The sequence below is a fragment of the Pseudonaja textilis genome, chromosome 3 (genome assembly GCF_049901715.1).
Source record: "Pseudonaja textilis isolate UNSWEBS1 chromosome 3, rPseTex1.2, whole genome shotgun sequence".
In the NCBI taxonomy this organism is placed as follows: domain Eukaryota; kingdom Metazoa; phylum Chordata; class Lepidosauria; order Squamata; family Elapidae; genus Pseudonaja; species Pseudonaja textilis.
The window spans coordinates 8,598,744-8,621,732 of NC_141992.1; the positions used below are offsets into that span (position 1 = coordinate 8,598,744).

Consider the following 22,989-nt stretch of genomic DNA (forward strand, 5'->3'; position numbering starts at 1 on the left):
CCGGCCATTAAAATACTCTGTTTGCTCCATTCAAACTCATTAAATGAAGATGATAATTAAAGCACAAGGCTAGAAACTAGGACCATGAGTTCTAGTCCCACTTTAGGCATGAAAGCTGGTTGGGTCTGTCTGTATTAATGTCAAAAGCAGCGACAAAGCTAACCACTGGTCCTTCTAGGTTAGAAGGTTTTGCCGGCGATAACACGGTAGCCCAGGGGATGCCCGACTCCAAAAGTAATACAATCTTCAGGGAGGCTCTTTTCAATAACCCTCCCCACCCTCCACCCCCCGGTTGGGTGAGTTTGGACCAGTCTCTCTCTCTCCCTCAACCCAACTTAGCTTACAGAGTTCTTGTTGGGAAAATAGGAAGAGGGAAAAATATTAGACATGTTCACATGCCTAGAGTCGTTTATAAAAATAATAAAAGTGGGAAAGAAATAACAAGAGTTCAGGTAGTTTGTAAATTTAATGCAATCATAAATCGATAAATGTTGACAGAAATCGTTAGAAATGGTTCCACAAAGGTAGGTTATTTTATTCTCTTAAAAGAAAACCATTCCAAGTCAAAACACACACACATACTTTTTTACTCCGAATTATCTGCTTTAAAAACTTATACAAGTAAGAATTGGGAATTGAACGGTTCCAAATGTGCTTTAAACAATTCCCCCCAACCCCCAGTAAAGCCGTCAGTCTCTCCACAGGAGAAACCTTGAAATGGTTTTTGTAATCTTTCATCTTTGAAATTGAAGGAGGTCTCAAAGAAGCAACATCTGCAAGATCATCGGGTGGCTGTAGGGTTCAGAGGAAGGAGGCGAGTCCTTTTGTCTTTGGAAACGGGCAGCCCGATCAGCAAAGTCAAATAAATAAATAAATAAATCAAGCACCCCAGTAGTATATTTATTCAAGTCCTTGTTTGGTTCCTTGGGCAGAGTCGAGTCTTCCTGGGCCAAAGGAAGGGTTAAGTTGCTGTGAAGTGACGTTCTGAAAAGGCAAGACATTTCCTTGTGACAGATTTGCCTGCTGTTTCTCAACTTTGCCTTAAATACAGATAATCCTCGACTTAGGTTTAACGACCATGATTCAAAAGTTACAACATCACTGAAAAAAAAAAAGTGACTTATGGCTGTTTTTTTCACGCTTACGACCGTTCCAGCATTCCCTGTGGTCACATGATCAAAATTCAGACCCTTGACAACTGACTCGTATGTATGACCATTGCAGTGTCCCCTTGTGTGTGTGTGTGTGTGTGTGTGTGTGTGTGTGTGTGTTTGTGTCACGTGATCCTCTTTTGTGACCTTCTGGCAAGCAAAGTCAATGGGCGGAAGCCCGATTCATTGAACGACCGCATTACTGACTTAACAACTGCCGTGATTCACTTCACAACTGCGGCAAGAAAAGTCGTAACGTGGGGACAAAACTCACTTCACAACTGTCTCGCTTAGCAACATAAATTTTGGGTTCAACAGCGGCTGTAAGTAGAGGACTATCTGTATTGTGGGGAATGAATGGCAGCTGATAATTTGGTACACGTCTGCCTAATTTTTCCATGGCTATCCCACCATCAAGGCAATGTGACAAAGCAATGAAAGCTTAACTAGCAGCTGGGCATCTACTGGCTGGAACAGATGAGGTTCAAAACACTTGGCTTGGCTAGCTTGGAGTAGATTGGGCTACCTTTGAGCTATCCAATTGAGGGCCAAGTGATAATGGAAGGAAAAGATGAAGGAAATCTCTCTCCATCCTGAACCTTCAGTTACAGTACCTCAGGCCTTCATTAAGTACTACTTATTAGAGGGCACCCTGCTTTATACCAGTAGAAGGAACCCAGATCAACGCTAGACTGGTAATTAACACTAGACCGGTAATCAAGTAAACAATACCCCAATCAAGGGGTAACATAGACAAATAACACTAAACAACCACTTACTCAAGAATCCACCAAGCATTGATGGGACAAGCCACTAGTATATAAAAATAAGATCAAACCCCGCTCCCTTCAAGCACTGATGATGTTACCTAGTTTGGTAATGAAATGTCTGCAAGAAAAGTCTATCATCTGCACCTCTATAACTGCCTGGTTTGGTTCTGCAACCCAACAGGACAGACACAGACTTCAGAGAGTAATTAGGACTGCAGAAAAAAAACAATTAATACCAACCTGCCTTCCATGGAGGACCTGCCTACTGCACGAGTCAAAAAGAGGGCTGTGAAAATATTTACAGACCCCTCACATCCCAGACATAAACTGCTTCAATTCCTTCCCTCAAAACGACACTATAGAGCACTGCATACCAGAACAACTAGACACAAGGACAGTTTTTTTTCCTGAATGCCATCACTCTGCTAAACAAATAATTCCCTCAACACTGTCCAACTATTTACAAAGTCTGCACTACTATTACTGTTAATCTTCTCATCCCTCCTTATTGCCCATCCCCTCCCACTTGTGACTGCAGGACTGTGACTTTGTCGCTTGTATCCTTATGATTTATATTGACTGTTTCCTAGTATGACTTGGTTGCTTAGCGTACCCTATGACTATCATTAAGTGTTGCACCTTATGATTCTTGATTCTTGATGAATGTATCTTTTCTTTTATGTCTACTGAGAGCATTTGCACCAAGACAACTTCCTTTTGTGTCCAATCACACTTGGCCAATAAAGAATTCTGTTCTGTTCTGTTGTGTTCTGTTCTGTTCTGTTCTAGTCTAGTCTAGTCTAGTCTAGTCTAGTCTAGTCTAGTCTAGTCTAGTCTATCCCTATCCCTATCCCTATCTCTTTCCCTATCCCTATCCCTACTCTAAAAACGCCAAGCTCAGAGAGCACCGAGGTCCTCACAGATTAACAGTATTTTTTGTTCAACGTGAAATTCATTTGGATTTCCGCCCCTGCTTTGCCTACATTCAGAAGTTGCCAAGTTCTCTTCTGTTAAGGATTCAAACGCTTTCCTTACCTTTCAGGTCAGGACAAGAAGGCCTTCATGCTGTCCCGAATGACCCCTCTGCAGATGGGGCAGCGCCTCAGATTAGGAGCGCACTCAGCACACACCACTAGGTGGCCACAAGGAACCAGCACAATGGACACGTCTTTGTCCATGCACACTTTGCACATCCGCTCCTCTTGAAGCCGGCGCAGTTTTTCTTCCATGCTGGTGGTCGATTCTGGAGATAGAGAAGGGATCCCTTAGGAAGGCGGTTGGAAGTTGGATTAGCATTAGCCATAGCACTAAAGACTTACATATAGCTTCACGGTGCTTTTTTAAAAAAATTGTTCTTTTTCACATTTTACAAATCTTGATCTTAACATTAACGGTACAGTGACATCATTATTACCCATACCAATCTCATATAAATATATACATCTATATACACTCATATACATTTGTCTATAATTTTATCTCTATTATTCTTATTTCTATTGTTCAACCAATTGTACCAATTGTCCCAAACTTCGTAATACTCCGATTCTTCTTTACCCTTTAATTTTAATGTAAGTTTATCCATTTCAGCACAATCTAAAAAAAATTTGAATTACGAATTCCTCTGACAGTGTGTTATTTTGTTTCCAACATTGTGTGAATGCTACCCTTGCTGCTGTCAATATATGTAGTAGAATATATTTAATCTTTTTACTATATTTTCCTTTAATTATTCCTAACAAGAACAATTCCGGTTTAAACTCTATCCGATCTTCCAGTATTTCTTGTATCCAACTCCATATTTTAGTCCAGTACTTTTGGGCATGACCACCACATATGATGGAAAGTACCTTGGTTCTGTTTGCATTTCCAGCACCTTGGATTCATATTAGAGTACATTTTGGCCAATCTCATTGGTGTCAGATACCAACAGTCACAGTGCTTTTTACAGCCCTCTCTAAGTGGTTTACAGAGTCAGCCTATTGCCCCCAACGATCTGGGTCCTCATTTTATCAACCTTGGAAGGACGAGTCCACCTTACTCTGCACTCGCAATCTAGGACCACGTGGGAGATTGTAAAGTTTGATGCAGTGATAATGAGCTCAACTTTCATTTATGGGGAATCTATTGGGATATCGTTTGTGCACATAAGTCAAGCGGCACATCCCATTTTTGCGGGGGAAAGTTGTTATATGAAGTTGTTGCCTTGCATAAAAAGCCTCACAACAAGATTCACCAAAATAGTATGCACCAATTTTATCCCAAAGATGCTTTTTTAAAGAGGCAACTGGACTTTTTTTGAAGATATTTTGCTTCTTATCCCAGAAGCTTCTGTGCCTGTGCTCAATAGTGAAAGGAAACAGGGCAAAAAACATCTTGCAGAAAACACAGCTCCACAACACAGCATTCAGCAGTTCCGAGAAAGCTCCACACCTATTTGCATTACTCGGGTGACCCTGAGGACACAGACAAACCTCCAAGTGGCCTGAAATACTCTCTAAAAGGATGCAAATGACCAGCAGTCTGCAAGGAATATAACTTTTTCCATTCTCCACTACCCAGTCAGAGCTGAAGAAGCTTCTTGGATGAGAAGCGAAACGTCTTCAAAGAAAAACCAAGAAAGTCCAGTTGCCTCCTGAAAAAGCATCTTTTGGAACAACCATGACCTGGATGACTGAGAATCTCCACAGACATGTACCAACTTTATCCATCAACTGTCATTTAGGTAAGATGAACTGCGAGTTTTATCACTGACCATGTTGTCAAGCATCAGTGAAAGGCACAATACGTTTTCAATGTTTCTCAACCTCAGTGACTTTAAGATGTGTGCATGGCAACTCCCAGAATTCCCCAGCCAGCACATTAGGAAGCATGGAGCTAAAAAAGACTGCTTTTGCAGTAGAAGAATTGCGTTACGTAAGAACGGTGCTTATTCTCATGTTTCCAAGAAGAAGTGACACTTAGCTATTCCAAGAAATGGAAGAGAAAAGAAGAGGAAGACTCAACTATCAGAGTGGGATGGACTCAATTACCCCAAAAAATGGCTATCCTGTTAGAAGACCTGCAGGACACAATTGGGGGATAAAAATTATCTCCATGGTTGCTAAAAGCTGACACTGACTTGACAGCCCACTGTAATGATTCCAGGTTCATACATTTAATTTGATTTAGACTTAAGGCACATTCAGACTGTCAAGGATTTCATTAACTCAAACCCCCCATGCAATCTGAAAGCAATCTGCAGCGGTCCTCTGTTCTGCCAATTGTATAGGCTGAGAACATTGCAGATCAATTCAACATAGCAAATATCATTGTCCTGGTCCTTCACTCCCATCCCACACAAAGGTAATTCCAAAAAAAACAAACCCAGCAACCTGGCATTTTACAGAGGTATTTTCTCCTGCTGAAGAGAAACTAGAAGCCTCTTTTAGAAGGGACTGGACAGTCACCTGTCCGAAATGGTATAGGATCTCCTGCTTGAGCGGGGGGGGGGGTGGACTAGAAGACCTCCAAGGCCCCTTACAACTCTACTCTGATTAATGTTCTGATTAAGCGAGCGACTAATTTAAACCCTTGTTGACATCGCTCCTGCTCCTTCTGGCTTTGTTACTGAATGGAAGTAAAGCTATCAAACTATTGATTCTTTTACAAGACTCAAACAATTCAGGATCCCGGAAAGAGCTCCGAAGACAAAATGCCACCCATTTTTGTCGTGGTTTTGCGCGTTGCAGCTAAGGCAGTAATTATTCAGCTTCAGTCTAATTCAAGTCTACCACTTTTGTGTTGACACCGGGGAGAAAAAATGCTTTCAAATTGGTCTGGGATGTGGAGGCACCCAAAGTCATGACCGTTGACTGATTTCTAGCAAAAGCAGTAGATGGTGCACTTCGGGGGGGCGGAGGGAAGAATTCGCTGGCAGGGTATGGAACTGGAGATAGAATGTTAGACAGAACAAGCGAAGAAAAGGACAGTGTTCATAGCAGGTGACTGCAAAAATGAGTGAACGGCGTGGTCTATGAAACTGTGAAGGAAAACAAAACTCTGGGATGTATCACTAAAGGGATCACCAGCAGGACAAAGGAGGTCCTAATCTGTATATATAAAAATGAAATATCACTTGAGCATCATCACAAAATCTCCAGAACCGTAAAGCCTACAAACTTGAAATTTGACATGTATGTTCCTCTTGGCTTCTAGGTGCTCACTAAGAAAGGATTTTTCGAAATGACCATCAGAGCATTTACTATTTCCTATATTATTATTATTATTAACACGCTCTGATGCTAAGGAGTTCTACTCCCCCTCCCCACCTGGAAAGAAATCTGTTCCAAATGCAAAACACAAGCAGAGGAGAGGCGTTTCAGTTTTACTTTCACAGCAACAACCAGCTTTAGTACAGAACAGTTGAGTTAAGCCACACCCAGGCTCCTTGCTGTCTCCTTCTTGCTCACATAGCAAATACTGTTTCACTTTCCAAACAGCCCTCAACTCTCTCACACACTGACAGGACGCCAGCCAGATGAATACCGATGGATGCTGATAGGCAGAATTTTTCCCCTTATTTTCCTCCCCCAAAACTAAGCCCAACCACAGAGTTTCATAGCGAAGCACGGGTATCGAGCTACTCTCGCTATATGGGGCTTTGGGCAGATCCCACGTGGAATACTGTGTGCAGTTCTGGAGACCTACTTAAAAAAAGATATCGATAAGATCGAGGGAGTCCAGAGACGGGGAACAAAAATGGTGCGTGGTCTAAGGACAAAACAGACAATCTCAGGAGAGCTTGGAGGAACTGAATATAGCCTGGAGGATAGAAGGGGAAGCGGGATTTGATGGAAACCTTTCAATATATTAAGGGAGTGAAGAAGGTTCTAGAAGGCAGCGTTTTCAATATTAAGCAAAAATCACGAACATGGGGGCATAACCTCAGAACGACAGGCGGGAAGTTCAAAAAGCCATGTTAGAAAATTTTAGTTCACCGAAAGAGTAGTGGAAGCTTGGAACCAACTTCCAGCGGAGGTAGTCGGTCAATCATCAGTAGCCGAGTTTAAACATGCTTGGGATCTATACGTGTCCATCATCCGACAAAAATGTTAAAAATAAACAAAATGAAAAACACCTTAAAGGGCAGACTCGATGGATCACGAGGTCTTTTTCTGACATCAGTTTTCTGCATCTAATAGATACCAGTAGTAAACAGTAATGATTTGCTGCTAGCATTTGCCACTAGTAACATCCTTGTTACTTTTTCTTTGCAGTTGTTCTCCACCTGCAGTAATCCTTACCTGGCTTATGGGAGCATTCCACTTGTGCCTCTCTTTTTACTCTCCAAGGATCTGGTTCTCTTTCCATAGACTCTGTATGAATAGGAGAAGAATAAGAGAGTGCATTAAAAGACAATGCTCAGAAGGATATCTGCCTTTGTCCAAAAGGAAGTCTGTCAGTAGGTCAAAGACCTTTGCAGAAGTTATCCAAAATAACTCCCTACACAGTTGTCCCAAAGTTGCCTTTTCAAAACCCAACGGGACTTTTTGTTTTTCCTTAAAGACGTTTTGCTTCTCGATGAAGAAGATGGATGAGAACAACCGAAGACGTTTTTGGATGAGAAGCGAAAGCTCTGCGGGAAAAACAAAGGAAATCCAGTCGCCTCTTGAAAAAAGGCACCTTTGGGACAACCATGACCTGGATAACTGAGAATCTCCACAGACATTTCGGTACGCAGTTCAATCTTCAAAGGACACCGTCAGAACAAACTTCTGAACTTGTTCTTTATGTTGAAATGCTTGCCAGAAGTAACAAGATCCTTCCCTCGATTTTGGACTTATCTGCACACGCATATTCCATATTTCCATCAACGGTAATTTTTCATTTCTGCTGGAGGCAAGTGGTGCAGAGCACATGGTGACTTCCTGGAAACAATGGTATCGGTGGAGGTAGGGCACCTAATGGATAGTTATTCATTGTTGTAGTTTTCTTTAGAAGTTTCTCCATTTGTTGTTAGAGCTAAAGCTGCCAAGAATAGGAGCTTAGGAGAGAACCCACATGAGGGATAGACACATTACTCAATTCACATGTTATGCTGGTGCACTAAACAGATTCAACTTTTTTTAAAACATAAGAGCTGTGTAAATTACGGTTTACAATATACGTATTTTCTATATGAAGCTTTGACTAAATATGACACTGAAGCTGCCCTTATATGGAACTTTTGAGTTTTGTTTATTCCAATCAAGTATTTCAGTGCAACTATTCTCTCCATTTTCTTCTATTAAAGAGGAAGAGGGGGCTGACACACCGCTCCATATATATGTAAACACACACGGATTATCTAATTCAGATGGCAAAATGGGCAGCTTGTAAGTCTAATAAATAATAATAATAATCTGTGAACTGCAAGCCCGTGTGGCAATGCAGCTTTCAAGATACCTACACTTTTATTTGGCATCAAACAAAAATGAGAAGCCTTGTTTTGTTTCTCCACTAGAGAGAAGTTTCCAGATTTTGCTCACAGATAAGCTAAATGACATAATACAGATGGAAAGAATGGAGTTTCGTAGTATCCATGGTGAAAACGTTTATACCTGCAGAGAATACTGACGTATTAAGACAATTACACCTCTTTGTCTGTGCAAGGTTTTTTTTTAAACAGGTCTGATTGACAACGAAAGTATAAACTCTTATTAGAGACCCCATGCTGTCATTCTACGTACACCTTTTACGTAACAAACATGCTCTGGAAATCACTAGTTGCTCATCTTTGGGTAGGCCTTAGTCTGCATGAAGCTTTTAGCAGCATGCCCAGTGTTACAATCACCCTATATGATTGAAACCAGGATTTAAAAAAAAAAAAAAGGACAAGGGATCAGGTCAACAATTATATTTAAATCAGAAGTGAGTCAGTGTTCAAAAAAATTGTGGGACAGTGATCTCCAGGGAAGTCACAGAAAACACAAGCACGTCGAAGTGTGTTTAATGCGATCCTAAGGAGGAAGATTTTACAAGCATTAACAGAGGGATACAATCAAGATCAAGTGAGGTACTAATGCCACTCTATAAAGCCTTAGTAAGACCACACCTAGAGTACTGCATCCAGTTTTGGTCACTATACTATAAAAAAAAAGCTGTTGAGACTCTAGAAAAAGTACAGAGAAGAGCAACCAAGGATGATTAGGGGACTAGAGGCTAAAACATATGAAGAACGGTTACAGGAACTGGGCATGACTAGTCTAGTGAAGAAAAGGACCAGGGGAGACAGTATAGAGATCTTCCAATATTTGAAGGGCTGCCACAGGGAGGAAGGGGTCAAGTTATTTTCTAAAGTGCCTGTAGGCCAGACAAGGAATAATGGATGGAAACTGAACAAGGAGAGATTTAACCTAGAAATTAGGAGAAACTTTCTGACAGTGAGAACAATCAACCAATGGAACAGCTTGCCCTCGGAAATTGTGGGAGCTTCATCACTTGAGACTTTCAAGAAGAGATTGGACTGCCATTTGTCAGAAATGGTGTAGGGTCTCCCGCTTGGGGGGGATTGGACTAGATGACCTACAAGGTCCCTTCCAACTCTGGTTATCTGTAATATGCATTTTTGGCATGGTTGTTAAACAAATCAAGCTTCCCTCAATGACTTTACTTGTCAGAATATGTCTGGGAAGGCTGTAAATGATGAACACATGACCTTGGGATACTGTAACCATCATTAACACAATTGGCAAGTGGCTGAATTTTGGTCAGATGACTGTAGGGCTACTGCAATCGCTTTAAGAGTGAGAACCAATTTCAATCCAGTTTATTTTCAATGCTGTTTGAAAGGCACTAAGTTGTCAAGTGAAGTTACCTGTTGCTAAAAAAACCTGTTGCTGATACTAAAAATGCACATAATAAGGTGGAAATAAGACATCCATCCTTATAGGTTAAGTCTAAAATGTAGGCTTGTGGGATACTGTGCAAAGAGCACTGGGGTCTCCCACCTGAAGTTCAAAGCCTAAGAAGTCAGCACTAACAATGTTACCAACATTAAGCAGGACATAAGCCTTTTTTCTACCTACCGTGAGAGCTTTCTGAATATTCAGACCAATGCAAGTTGTCTTCCTGAAAACCAAGACAAAGTAGGTGTCACCAAAGAGAAGACTGTATTAATTTCTAAGGTATAGAGCCACCAAACTCACAGGTTCTGGATGGCATAGAGATTAAAAGGCAAATATTAAAAACAAAACAAAGGTAAATGTAACAGCAAAGGTAAAACTGGAGCAACGGACATACAGGGAGTCCTTAAATTACGACCACAGCCCAACATTTCCGTTGCTAAGCCAGGCAGTCGTTAAATGAGTTTTGCCCCATTTTACAACATTTCTTGACACCATGGTTAAGAGAATCACTGAAGTTATTAAGTGAGTAATTCAGCTAAGTGCATCTGACTTCTCCAATGAATTTGCTTGTCAGAAGGTCACAAAGAGGATCACATGACACTGCAACCATCAATACAAACCAAGCCTTTGAATTTTGATCACGCGGCCATGGGGATGCTGCAACAGTTGTGTGAAAAAAAAATAGTCCTAGGTCATTTTTGTCAGTGCCGAGTGGTCACTAGAAACAAATGACTCTAAATGGACATCTATGTGTACTTTGCCTGAACCAGGCACCGTATGCCAAATGAGCCACTCCGTGACCCATCCCAATGTCTTGGGAAAAATACAGATTTTCAGAGATTGTTTAGAGACTTGCAGGTTGGGGGAGTCTAAACCTGGAAGGTGTGGGTGGGATGCGCCAGAGAAAACACACTCACTAGGTCCCGTTAGATACCGTTGCTTAACAAAAAGGACATGATGGATATGTCAGATCTTACTGGGATGGCAGAAACGTGAAAGAGAGGCAGTCTCTCGTGGGATGAGGATTTATTAAATAAAGGACAACCAGCCCCTTGAATGCTGGCCAGCTGCTTCTTGGTAATCAGTGCAGTTTGCAGACCAGTGGATGCCCCCATAATCAGTGGTGGTATTCAGCCAGTTCGTACTGGTTCAGACAAACTGGTGGCAAGGATTTGGTGTGGGTCACGGAACTGGTAGTAACTTCTGGCTGGCCACGCCCCTGATCCAGTAGCCGCTCCCTCGCCCTGCCCGCCTGATGCTCGCCCCGCCCAGTCACTCCTTAAGGTATTTTTTCCCCCTTCCTGACAATCAGCTGTTCCTACGATCAGCTGTGCCGGGATTCACAGGTGGTATTTGCTAGCTCTCCAAACTACTCAGAATTTCCGCTACTGGTTCTCCAGAACTGGTCAGAACCTGCTGAATACCACCTCTGGTCCAGATAATTACCTTCTTTCAATGTTTTTTTAGAGCTGCAATCTAATCACCTTCTCAACAATCTTATTCAAACATGGAAGCTCTGTTGAAAATTCTTCCAGAACTCTTGTACCCAGCAAAAGCTTTGAGGGCAGGCCTTACTACTGCTTCCTTCAAGACAGGCAGAAAAGGCTCCTCTCTCTCAAGAATTAATTTATCACAGCCCAAATGCAACTTACGCATTTCCTGGGGTGTGCGTGTGTGTGTCCGTCAACAAAGAGGGGCATAGATCTAAATCACAAGTGGCTGGATTAACAGACCCTGTTGACAAAGAGTCAATCATTTCCTAAGTGACACAACCATCCCTTTGGGCCTGATCAGTCACAGGTTAACTCAGAGGGGATCTGAGTGTTTGTCAAATGCCTAGAACATTTGGCATAATGGCCCTGTCGATAGTCTTGTGACCCTTCCATTCCTCAAATACAGAATCAGTCACTTTCAACAGAGCTACTAATCAACTGCGAACTGAAGAAATGCATTTTGCTCTTGTAATTGCTGCTATGTAATTCTTAATATGACCTTAATATAGTCAGAATAGTGTGCAGTTTTTCCTCAAACGGCGCTCAAAAGAGTCTTTTTTTTTTTAAATCCCCTGAAACTCATCCGAAAACCAGGGAATTCCAAAGGTCATATGGGAGCAACCCAGTTGGAGATCTTTATCATGCCTCCCTTCCAGGTGGAAGGGACAAAGGCCTTGAACAAACTGTCCACATCCACAGGCTAAAGAGGAAAAAAAAAAAAGTTTTGGAGCCCACCCAGAATATTAGTCAATCAGAACAGACCAATTAAATAGGTCTTATCTCCCTACATGGAAAGGGTCTCCCTACATGGAAAGGGTAGCATCAGCAACCCAAACAGCAATTAGAGAGAGATTTGAATATGACAAAGTGATTGTGTGATATCTTTCACCTTCCAATCAAGTTGCAGCTGCTTGGAGTAAAAATAAATAAATAAAGGAGACCTAGCATATGGACTACTTGTAGGTGTTGGGCCCTCAGCAACTTGGTCAGGTCTATGTCTGTCATAAAGGTCATGAACTCCTGAGCCGAGGGCTGGGATTCTACCAGTTTGCACCTATTTGCTAGAACCAGTTGTTAACATTGTAAGCAGTTCAGAGAACTGGTTGTTAGAAGAAATGACTGGCCTAATCCCGTAAGGAAGGCAGGAAGGAAACATTCTGGTGTTGCTTACAGAAACTGCCTCTCCATTAACCTTTATTACATTCTTGGCAGGACTGGACTTCCTGCCTCAGGAATTTCTCTGGAGTTTTTCCCCCCCTCCTTTGCTAGTACTTTGCTTGTGTGGAGCGACCATTCAAAGTTACAATGGCACTGGAAAAAAGTGATTTATGACCATTTTTCCCACTTACGACTGTTGCAGCATCCCCACAGTCATGAGAGGCCAGGCAAGAAGATGCGTGCCTCGATGTGAGTGATATTGAGTTGGCCATGCCCAGCCAATAACATGACCACCAAGCCACACCCACCCAGTCTCATGACAAGCCACACCCACCACCCAAGCCATGCCCATAGAACCGGTTGTTAAAAAATTTGAATCCCACCCCTGCCTGAGCCATATCAGGCATGATTCCAATTAAAGTCTCCCAGTACCAGGGCTGGGCTGCTGGGGGTTTGCAGCTATTCTGTGCAGTTCAGAGAACCCCCAAATTCCACTCCTTGCTGGCCCCGCTTACCCCTCCCCTCCCAGGAGTCTCCATGTGGCCCATTTGGGATGCAGGTAAGTGCAGGGCATGCAGAGAGGCTCAGGAAGGGTGAAAATATGGGCCTCCCGGAAGTTCAGGAAGGCCGGAAATGGGCCCGTTTCCAGCTTCCAGAGAGCTTCCGGAGTCTGGGGAGGCCATTTTCGCCCTCCGAGAGGCTCAAGGAAAGCCTCCAGAGCCCAGGAAGGCAAAGATCCCCACCCCTGGCTATGGTGCAGGAGGCCAACTAAGCCACGCCCCACCCAGCAACCGGGCAGAGAACTCGTTGCTAAAATTTTTGAAGCCCACTCCTGCCCGGTACTATCAGTCTTGGGGGATTCCACTGCCAGCTTGCTGATGGATTCAGGCAGTTAGGTCAAGGATGTCACTGTGGAACAAGGAAGACATAACAGCAACCACTAGCCAAATTGTTCCCTGGAACCCAAGTTTAAACCACAGGATCTTACATCCAAGTTAGCTGCAGTGTAGAGCTTCCAAAACTTCCTAGATGATAAACTGCCACCCCACCCCTGGTGCCAAATCCAAAACCCGGCTGGGTATATCTCAGAGAGGAAGAACCCACACATGCCAGGACGACAGTCACTTTACTCACAATAAGATAATAAGAGAGCCCCCGTTACACATTTTAACAGCAGCAGGTATTATTTAAGCTGCAGTCATACAGGACCAGGGGAGACAGGATAGCGGTCTTCCAATATTTGAGGGGCTGTCACGGAGAGGAGGAAGGGGTCAAGCTATTTTCTAAATCACCTGAAGGCCAGACAAGGAATAATGGATGGAAACTGAACAAGGAGAAATAAATTTTCTGACAGGGAAAACAATCAACCCATGGAACAGAAGTTGCCTTTGGAAGTTGTGGGAGCTTCATCACTTGCGACTTTCAAGAAGAGACTGGACTGCCATTTGTCAGAGATGGTGTAGGGTCTCCTGCTTGGGCAGGGGGTTGGACTAGATGACCTACAAGGTCCCTTCCAATTGTTAATCTGTAATCAGAAGAGGCATGCATACTCACCAACATTACATTAGATTCTTGAGTTTGGTTTATGAAATCTCTCCCTCTGGACTGGAGCAGAAATGCACATCTGTGGAAGTTGGGGTAAGAGGGGTAAGGGAGAAGACTGATAAAAGGTTAGTTGTAAATACTGTTTGTGACTTAGTATCAAATTGCAACATAGAGGTATAAAATGTTATCTCTTCCATTGGATCTGCCTACGGGGATTCTCAGGCACGCAGATCATGGTGGTCCCAAGGGTGTTTTTCCCAAAAGGCAATTGGACGTTTGTTTTTGTTTTTTTCCCTTAAAAATGTTTCACTTCTCCAAGAAGCTTCTTCTGTTCTAACTGAATGGTGGGGAACAGCCATGGCTGACACAATCCTTCAATCCAAGGAGAGTGTGGTTCTACTCCCTCCCTATTGTCAGTTACACCCAAGAGATCATTTGAACCTCAGGGTCAAAAAAAGGCCTGCCCATGTCAGTTCCTACAAGATATGGAGGATGGAAGAAAAATAGGTACTTCAGAATGGATCACCTTGGAAACCACCTGGCGTGCTCTATCCAGGGATCATCCCCTTGTTCCCAGTTCCTCAGGGCACCATCACAGTAGAAACACCGCACGTAATCTTGCTGGCCTGAAAACATCCATGACAAAAGATCACATGTTGGTCAAGAGCAACAGAAACAAACCAACATTGCCAGTAATTAATCCCTGCCATAGTTTTAAACAGAGACCCCCAAACTTGGCAACTTTTAACACTTGTGGACTTCAACTCCCAGAATTCTCCAGCCATGGATTAATTACTACCCTTCCTGCTACAGCTTTTGATGGCTATGATTTTTCTGGCTGCTGGGCCCAGTAATAGTAACAAGCAAACGAAACGAAGAATTGGTACAGAATTCAGGAAATCCACTCAAAGTCCATCTATCTTTATATCCAAACGAGGGGTGACAAGGCCAGATTCACTTTTCACTTAGGACAACAGAACCCTGACGCCTATATAGCCGTACAGAATTTAAGACATTCTAACATGGGAAATGGTGGAGGAAAAGAGAGAGGTAAGCCGGACAGAATTGAATTCTATTCCTAGTAACCAAAGCCTGAAGTATTCCCCCATTTTAGTTTGTTTTGCGATTTCAAGAGGGGCTTGCAAGCCTGCATACCATCACCAAAAAGTTACACCGAAGAGTTGAAAACCGATGGCAGGTTAGAGAAAATTCTGCACCTGTAAATTCACTTCCATGGAAAAATCCTTCCTTTTCTGGCAGCAGGGAGGAAAAATGTGTTATTGCTCACTGCCCAGAGTCACTTGTTGAAATGGGCAACTTTACAAATTCAATATTCAACTGAAGCTACGGCTATGTGTTATTTTCCATAGGGTGCCAAATATTTAGGAGAAGGGGGAGGAGAGAGGTGCTGCACACCTCTGGAAGAAAGGATTCCTCCCAAAGGAAACAGAAAGTCTATGACTTAGGTGCAAATTGCCAACAATTTCCACAGTCCACACTATACTCTCTGCTCCTTAATAGGGAACCATTTGCTTGTTGCTGTAGACACATCTAACAGCAACTGTAAATTCTCCTTTTTTTAATGGCACACTTTTACAGTAAGTCTCCAGTGGAACAAAAGTGCCAGAGACTACAAATGAGATTGTGTGCTCTTAGCCTCTTTTAGGCATGAAAGCCAACCAGGTGATATTGTACAAATTATTCTGAACCCACTCCACTTCACAGGGCTGTTGTGGGGAAAATAAGGAGGCAGGAACATTAGTTATGCCTCTCCGAGTTATACAAAATTTAGTGGTTAAGGCACCAGGCTTCTTAATGGAACAAGCCTCCAATGGAACCTCCAAGTGTGTTTCAACTTCCCACCTGAGTCATGAAAACCAGCTGAGTGACTTTGTGCCAGTCCCTCTTTCAGCCCAACCCACCTCACAGGGTGGTTGTTGTGGAGGAAAGACGAGAGACTTGTGTTAAATATATTCCCCACCTTCAGTTATTTATAAAAATAAAGGTGGGATGCAAATATATATATATATATACATTCAATACAGACATAAATACAAAATAGAATATTAAGGCCACCAGTTTCATGAGCTACTCCCAGGGCTTTCAGGAATAACAAAAGCCCTACATTAACATAGATGGAACCTGGGTTATACCCAGCAAAAGCAGTTCTCACATACCTGTGTAGAAGAAGCCAGCTCTGGCCAACAACTGGGGAGACACTGGAGAGTAAGAGGGCCAATTCTCAAACGACACCAACCGATCTCCTTCTGTCTCCATATATGGGTATTCTGGCTGACCCCCTGCAGGGCTCTCCTCCACATTTAAACTTTGTAGCATGCCAAGAAATTGACCATCTACGCAGTCACCGTGTTCTTCGCTCCAAGGCATCTGTCGGCAATTTCCTACCATTTTGTCCTGGACATACAGGCACGACGGGAAGAATTTCTTGTGCTCTACCATAGGATCCTCGTCAGCTACCCAATTGTACAACAACCCACCACAGCAGAAACACTGGACGGTGTCGGCAGGACCGACAAAATAAAAACCAGCAGCTGCCAGATCCGCTGGAGAAATAGGAACGCTCACCGGCCAGAAGCGAAATGTCTGGAGGCGCTTTATCTCTAATTGCATGCTGGATCTTGACCAATGCAAAGGGCTCCACTGCGTGTCCTCTGAAGATGAGCTGCTCCCCTCATCCTGAGTCCCCTCTGGAGAAAAGCTATCTCCCATTTCCCAGCTGCTGGACAGGAGACTAATCAAAACATCAGTAACGAGCTGGACACCCGATGAGATGAAATGTTTTGACACCGTACCAGCCTGCATTTCTAAACCTTCTCTGACTCGACCAACTGTAAATTCTGGAAAACTCTGAACTCCGAGGCCAAACAGACTCCCAAACAAGCAGATGGAAAAAGGATACTGGGTTTTCTAGAGCCTGCCAATTTGTTGGGGTTGGGACAATGACTGCCTTTCTGTCCGGTTCTTCTTGGGCCTGGAGAGGGAAGGAAGAAAAGGAGAAGCTTTTAAAATAAAGCCTTTAAAATCTGTTTCAAGCCTAAAAATCAGTTTTCTGGGTGGGTATATTTGGAGACAATCGTCGGCTCCACAAATTGCAGAAAAACTTTTTTTTAACCTTTTCATTCTTTGTGTACATGGTTAATGCCAGGGGGGAAAAGGGGGACAGTCACTTGGTGACTCATTTTGTGAGTAACCATGCTTAGTGGTTATTCCATTTACAAAAGCATTAAATGTATAGAACAGTTTAGAAAGTATTTTCATTGAACATTGCATCTCCAATTCACCATGCCAAAAGGAAAAAAAAAAAAGAGGACATACCCCCACATGCCTTTTAAAGGAATCTTTTTTGACAAACCAGAATGTTTAATAATGCAACACACCTAAGACATTTAGCTACATTGACAGATACAGCAACTTAATGATCAGCAGTCAGACATAACTCTTTTTAATTTTACCTCAAACAAATATATAAATAAATCTAAAATCTATCACCTTCAAAAACATGGAACCTTAAATATTCTTTCCACCACCTACTCAAAACACAGCAGCCTGCCTCTTATGCTGCAACAAGCCACAGCTTGTGGTTTACCAAATAAGCCACAATTTAGACTAGAAGAATTGTAATGTATGCACATTTCACTGAACTCTTAAGTCTAGCATGCTTTGGCTTAAAAGTTTGCTTGTCTTACAAACCACAGTTAAGCTCATTGAAAAGCCAGCCAGTTTCATCTTGTGAAACAAACTGCATTGTAGCACAAGCTGTAAATTATATCCAGGAAAAACACGTATGGAAGCTAAATATGTAGCAGCCTATGGAAGAAGCCAGCTACACCTCAGTCTTAAAACCAGCAACACAAATAATTCAGAACACAGTGCTATTATTCTTGTACTTACCTAACTAGAACTGAACATACACACACAAACGTTCTTCAGCCACAAACTAGAAACACAACTAGAACACTGCCTTCTGGGCTGCCTTTAAATTCCTAACCCCACCCTGGTAATTACTTAACTTGTGTAAGGAATGAGCCATTTAAAGCTGCAACCACTTCCCAGCCTGATTTATGGATACAAACTACTATGGTGTGGCTAGTGGTTAGAGTAATCAAATATCTACCTTAATTCTGCCATGGAACTTAGTGAGTTGGCTATGCTGTTTTAATCTTGCTTATTTCAATGTAGTCCCTCTAAAATGGCCCAGTAGAAAGAGGAAATACTGTAGATTAAAATATAATTTTAAATAATCCCAATTTTTCTGTTGCTGAATTATTACTCCAAAAGTTGATTTTTCATTTGCCAAATGCTGAACAATATTTCTAAAAGCAACACATTTCTTCTTTATATCCTGTCTCAATTTCCCAGTCAAATGCCAACACTCAATTTAAGTGAGGGAATAGCAGCAAAATGACATACGGCAAAGGGCCAGTGGACCTTAGCCACTCAAGATACACAAACTCAAGGAACAATTCATTATCCGTTTGCCCAAATAATTAATGAGATAAAGTCAGGGGCCAAACATTTTGTTATGGACATTTATGTTTGTCCTGATTATTTTGTCAGTTTTGCATAATGAAAACCTTTTGTCCAAGTGCTATTTGGGCCAAAAGGCTAGTGTTCTTCAGCATAAAATGTTTTTGACACAAAGGACAGAGCATAAAATGATTATTTTCAGGACGCTTTTAGAAACTGTTGGACTAGTATTTGCCTATTAGATAAGAGTTTTTTTAAAGACCACAGCTGTGCCTTGCCTTTGACTGAAAGGTCTATCTAGCTAAAACCTCAGAATATTGGCAGGTGTTCATAACTTTCTTTTCACAAGTATCAGTTAAGTCCAAAAATGTCAAGGATTCTTTTTTCCTATTCTAATCCTTCCCCAAATACTGTATTTGCTGGAGCTGCTCTACATCGGCTGATTTGCTCAGGTCACTCATTGATAAAGAGGCCAGGTTGTAATAATGCAACACAGGTAGTCCTCAACTTACCCCAATTGAGCCCCAGATTTCTATTGCTAAGCAAGACAAGTCAGATTTACCCCATTTTATGATCTTTCTTGCCACAGTTAAGTGAATCACTTAGTAACGTGATTATAAAGGGAATCTGGCTTCCCCATTGACTTTGTCAGGTTCAAAACCATCATAAATACATGCCAGTTGCTAAGCTTTCAAATTTTGATCATGGGGATGCTGAAATAGTCATATGAACAACTATTATAAGTTACTGTTTTTAGTGCCATTGTAACTTTGAGCTGTCATTAAATGAATGGTTCTAAGTCAGTGGTGGGATTCTACATTTTTTACTACCAGTTCTGTGGGCATGGCATGGCTTGGTGGCATGGCTTGGTGGGCATGGTAGGTAGGGGAAGGATACTGCAAAATCCCCATTCCCTCCCCACCCCACCTGCTTTCCAGCTCCATTCTCCTGTGTAGGGCAACAAAAGGAGACCCAGCCGATTAGCTGGGACTCGGGAGGCGGAGAATAGATGGGGTTGGTGGGGCCAGTCAAAGGTGATATTTGCTGGTTCTCTGAACTACTCAACATTTCCACTACCGGTTCTTCAGAACAGGTCAGAACCTGCTGAATACGACCTCTGTTCTAAATTAAGGAGGGGAGTTGGGGAGTGATTTTGTTATATTGTACTATATTAATGTATTTGATTCTTTTTGTTAGTTTTTAATTGTTTTAAATGTGATTTTATATTCTGTAAGCCACCTTGAGTTGCCTTGCGCGAATGGGTGGCAATATAAATTCAATAAATAAATAAATAAATAATATAGTATTGCTATATCTGGGCTGCAAGAATCCAGACAGTGAAATGATAGCAAAGAGATATAAGCGTTTTTAGCTTCCTATTACCAACTAATAATCTTTTAGATCTTTGCAGCCTAATATGAGAGGCCCTTTTAGCTTAGCAGGATGTAATAAGACTTCCTGTAAATTAATTATATGTAAGGAGAAATGTCATATGCTGCTTTAGCTAAATTAATGTGTGCAACTCTCCTTGGCATAACACTCTGGTGTTGTGGCCCGCCAGTGGTTTGGGCTGCAATTCATTTAGTGACCATTTGAAGTTACAACACTGAAAAAAGGGACTTATGACCATTTTTCACCTTTATGACCGTTGCAGCACCCCCCATGGTCACATGATCAAAATTCAGATACTTGGGAACTGACTTGCATTTATGAGTATTGTAGTGTCCTGGGGTCATGTGATCAACTTTTGCTACCTTCTGGCAAACAGTCAGTGGGGAAGCCACATTCACTTTATAGGTGTGTTACTAATTGAGCAACTGCAGTGATTCACTTCACAACTGTGGCAAGAACGGTTGTAAAATGGAGCAAAATTCACATACCTCACTCAGTAACAGAAATTTTGGGTTCAATTGTGGTTGTAAGCCCAGGAGTACCTGTCTTATATATAATGGTAAATAATGGTATTTATAACTGTTGCGGTGTCCCAGGGTCAAGTGATCACCATTTGCAACTCTCCCAGCCAGCTTCAATGAGCAAAGTCAATGAAGGAATCCAGATTTGACTCACTTAGCAACCAAAATTTGGGGGTCAGTTGTGATTGTTAAGTCGAAACTACTCGTATTTTGTGCATTGTGGTTACTGCAGCGTGTATCAGCTTAGCAAATTCAGCAAACTCTTTTCAATCAATCAAGGTTTTGCTTTAGGTGTTAAGTTCATTCACACAACGTGCTGAGCCCTGCAGATACTGAATCTAGACTTATTTGAATGGCTGAATCCAGCTGTCCATGTGGTTGCAAGCAGGGTTAATTGTAGCTTTAGCAGTAGCTTTCAACCCAAGTTGTATGTAGTTGCATCAGAGTCCATGGGAATCGTAAACCCTGGATGACTGCCGAGGTATGGAAACTTCTGAGAGCCCAGGATTCTGCCTTTAAGACAGAGGACAGGGATATATAGAGAGAGGCCAGGGCAAACCTTAGAAGAGGCATTAAGATGGCAAAACAACAATACAAATATAAGGTGGAGAATCACCTAGCAGATAACAACCTGAAGCAAGTGTGTCAGGGACTGCAGCATCTAACTATAAGGGCAACATGAGGAACACAGTCAATGCTTACACCTCGATGGTAGAGGAGTTGAAGATCTCCTTTGCCCAGACCAGACCCCGTAGCCTCTGCCTGCCAGCCTTCTGATTCCCAGCCAGTCACCCTATACAAACATCAAGTGAGAGCTGCATTGAAGGCTGTGAATCCCAGGAAAGCTGCAGGTCCAGATGGGGTGCTGGGGATAGTGGTAAAGACTTGTGCCCATCAATTAGCAGGGGTCCTGACAAAGATCTTTAACATCTCCCTGCAAACGGCCTGTGTTCCATCATGCTTGAAAACAGCCACTATTGTCCCAGTCCCCAAGAAAACAGCAATTAACTGTCTAAATGACTACAGACCTCTTGCGTTAACATCAGTAGTGATGAAATGCTTCGAAAGACTGGTTCTCCAACACCTTAGGACATGCCTCCACCAGACTTTGGCAAACATCAGTTTGCCTACAGGGGGAACAGGTCGACAGACAACGCCATAGCTACTGCCTTACATTCTGTAGCGAGCCCTCTGGAGAAACCCGGAAACTATGTCAGGATGCTTTTCATTGACTACAGCTCGGCCTTCAATACTATCCTGCCGAGCATCCATATCGAAAAGCTGACTGGCTTGGATTTTCCCTCTTCCATCTGTGACTGGATCAAAGACTTTCTGAGGGAGCGACCACAAACACTGAGGGCTGGGTCTGTCACCTCCACCTCCCTGAAGCTTAGCACTGGCTCCTCACAGGGCTGTGCTCAGTCCCTACCTGTACTCACTGTACACAGATGATTGTGTATCGTTTGAGCTATCCACTATGATCATTACATTTGCAGATGATACTACCATATTAGGTCTTATTACAGGTGGAGACAAAATAGTGTACAGGGGGGAGGTTCAAAAATTATCCTCATGGTGCCTAGAAAACAACCTGCACCTAAACGTCAGCAAGCAAAGGAGATGGTGTTAGACTTCCAGAAGAAGAGAGAGGAACCCACCCTATTTTACACTGAGGGGGCCTGTGTGGAGAGAATTTCCTCCTTTAAATTCCTGGGAGTCTACCTCAGCAAAGATCTCATCTGGAAAATCAACACAACCCAGGTGGTCAGAAAGGCTCAACAGAGACTCCATTTCCTTAGGGTCTTGTGAAACAGTAAAGTGGAAGAATGACTGATGAACTCCTTTTACCAGTCCACAATAGAAAGCGTCCTCTCATATTGCATTACGGTGTGGTATGCTGGCTTGACAGCCGTGGATAAAAAGACATTATAGAGGGTTGTGAGCACAGCATAAAACATCATGGGTTGTTCCTTGATACCACTAGATCAGTGGTCATCAACTGGTGGGTCTCAGCCCACTGGTGGTCCGCGAGAAAATTTTGGTGGTCTGCAGAGAAATGTCACCTTCAGAGCACCCCCCCTCCCAAAGCAATTAATCCAGGCTGCCCGGGAACACAAGGCTGTGCTGCCCACATGGCCTGCGGGAACTGTCCCTACCCACTCACTCCTTACCTGGCAAATTTGCCTGCTAAGTTGCTATTTTTCCTTTCTTTTTTCCCTGACCATTAGCTGTTCTGCTGTGCCGGGAGATTTAGAGTAGCTAGAAAGCAGGAAATCATTGGATTTCTTGCTTTTTAGCTAATCTTTAGATCTTCAGCTTTGCTTTTAAGCAGAGCTGAACCTCCCTTAGGACTGAAGGTTCTATTATTCAGTGCAGATTCAGATAGCCAATGGCAGAAGCACAGATCTCTAAGTGATTCTGTGATTCTGTGAGCAACTCAATCTGTCTGCCTGCTTTGCCTGATTTTGGGTAAAAGTTGGTTTTTTATAATAAAAAAAAATCAATATTTACATACATGGTGTGCTGTGAGTTAATTCTGTGAGTTTGCTCGCGAGCAAATTTTATGTGACAGACTCAGGTAGCCGATGGCAGAAAGATAGATC

General features: G+C 42.6%; 1 protein-coding gene across 3 annotated transcripts; it reads right to left on the reverse strand.

Annotated features, from left to right (window-relative positions):
- Positions 1 to 447: 447 nt before the first annotated feature.
- On the reverse strand, positions 448 to 18,395 carry BIRC7 (baculoviral IAP repeat containing 7). 3 transcript variants are annotated; one of them, XM_026697368.2, is made up of 8 exons: positions 17,898 to 18,395; positions 16,163 to 16,977; positions 14,512 to 14,611; positions 13,995 to 14,064; positions 9,970 to 10,012; positions 7,207 to 7,278; positions 2,957 to 3,164; positions 448 to 984 (listed from the first exon to the last, which is right to left on the reverse strand). In XM_026697368.2, exons 2-7 carry the CDS (start codon positions 16,806 to 16,808, stop codon positions 2,965 to 2,967), a joined length of 1,131 nt encoding a protein of 376 aa, XP_026553153.2. In that variant the 5' UTR covers positions 16,809 to 16,977; positions 17,898 to 18,395; the 3' UTR covers positions 448 to 984; positions 2,957 to 2,964. The 3 variants fall into 3 exon arrangements, with proteins under 3 accessions (XP_026553153.2, XP_087784996.1, XP_087784997.1); XM_087928870.1 differs by having other exon boundaries at positions 448 to 1,040; positions 17,898 to 17,986; XM_087928871.1 differs by having other exon boundaries at positions 758 to 984; positions 3,106 to 3,164; positions 17,898 to 17,986.
- Between the last annotated feature and the right edge of the window lie 4,594 nt (positions 18,396 to 22,989).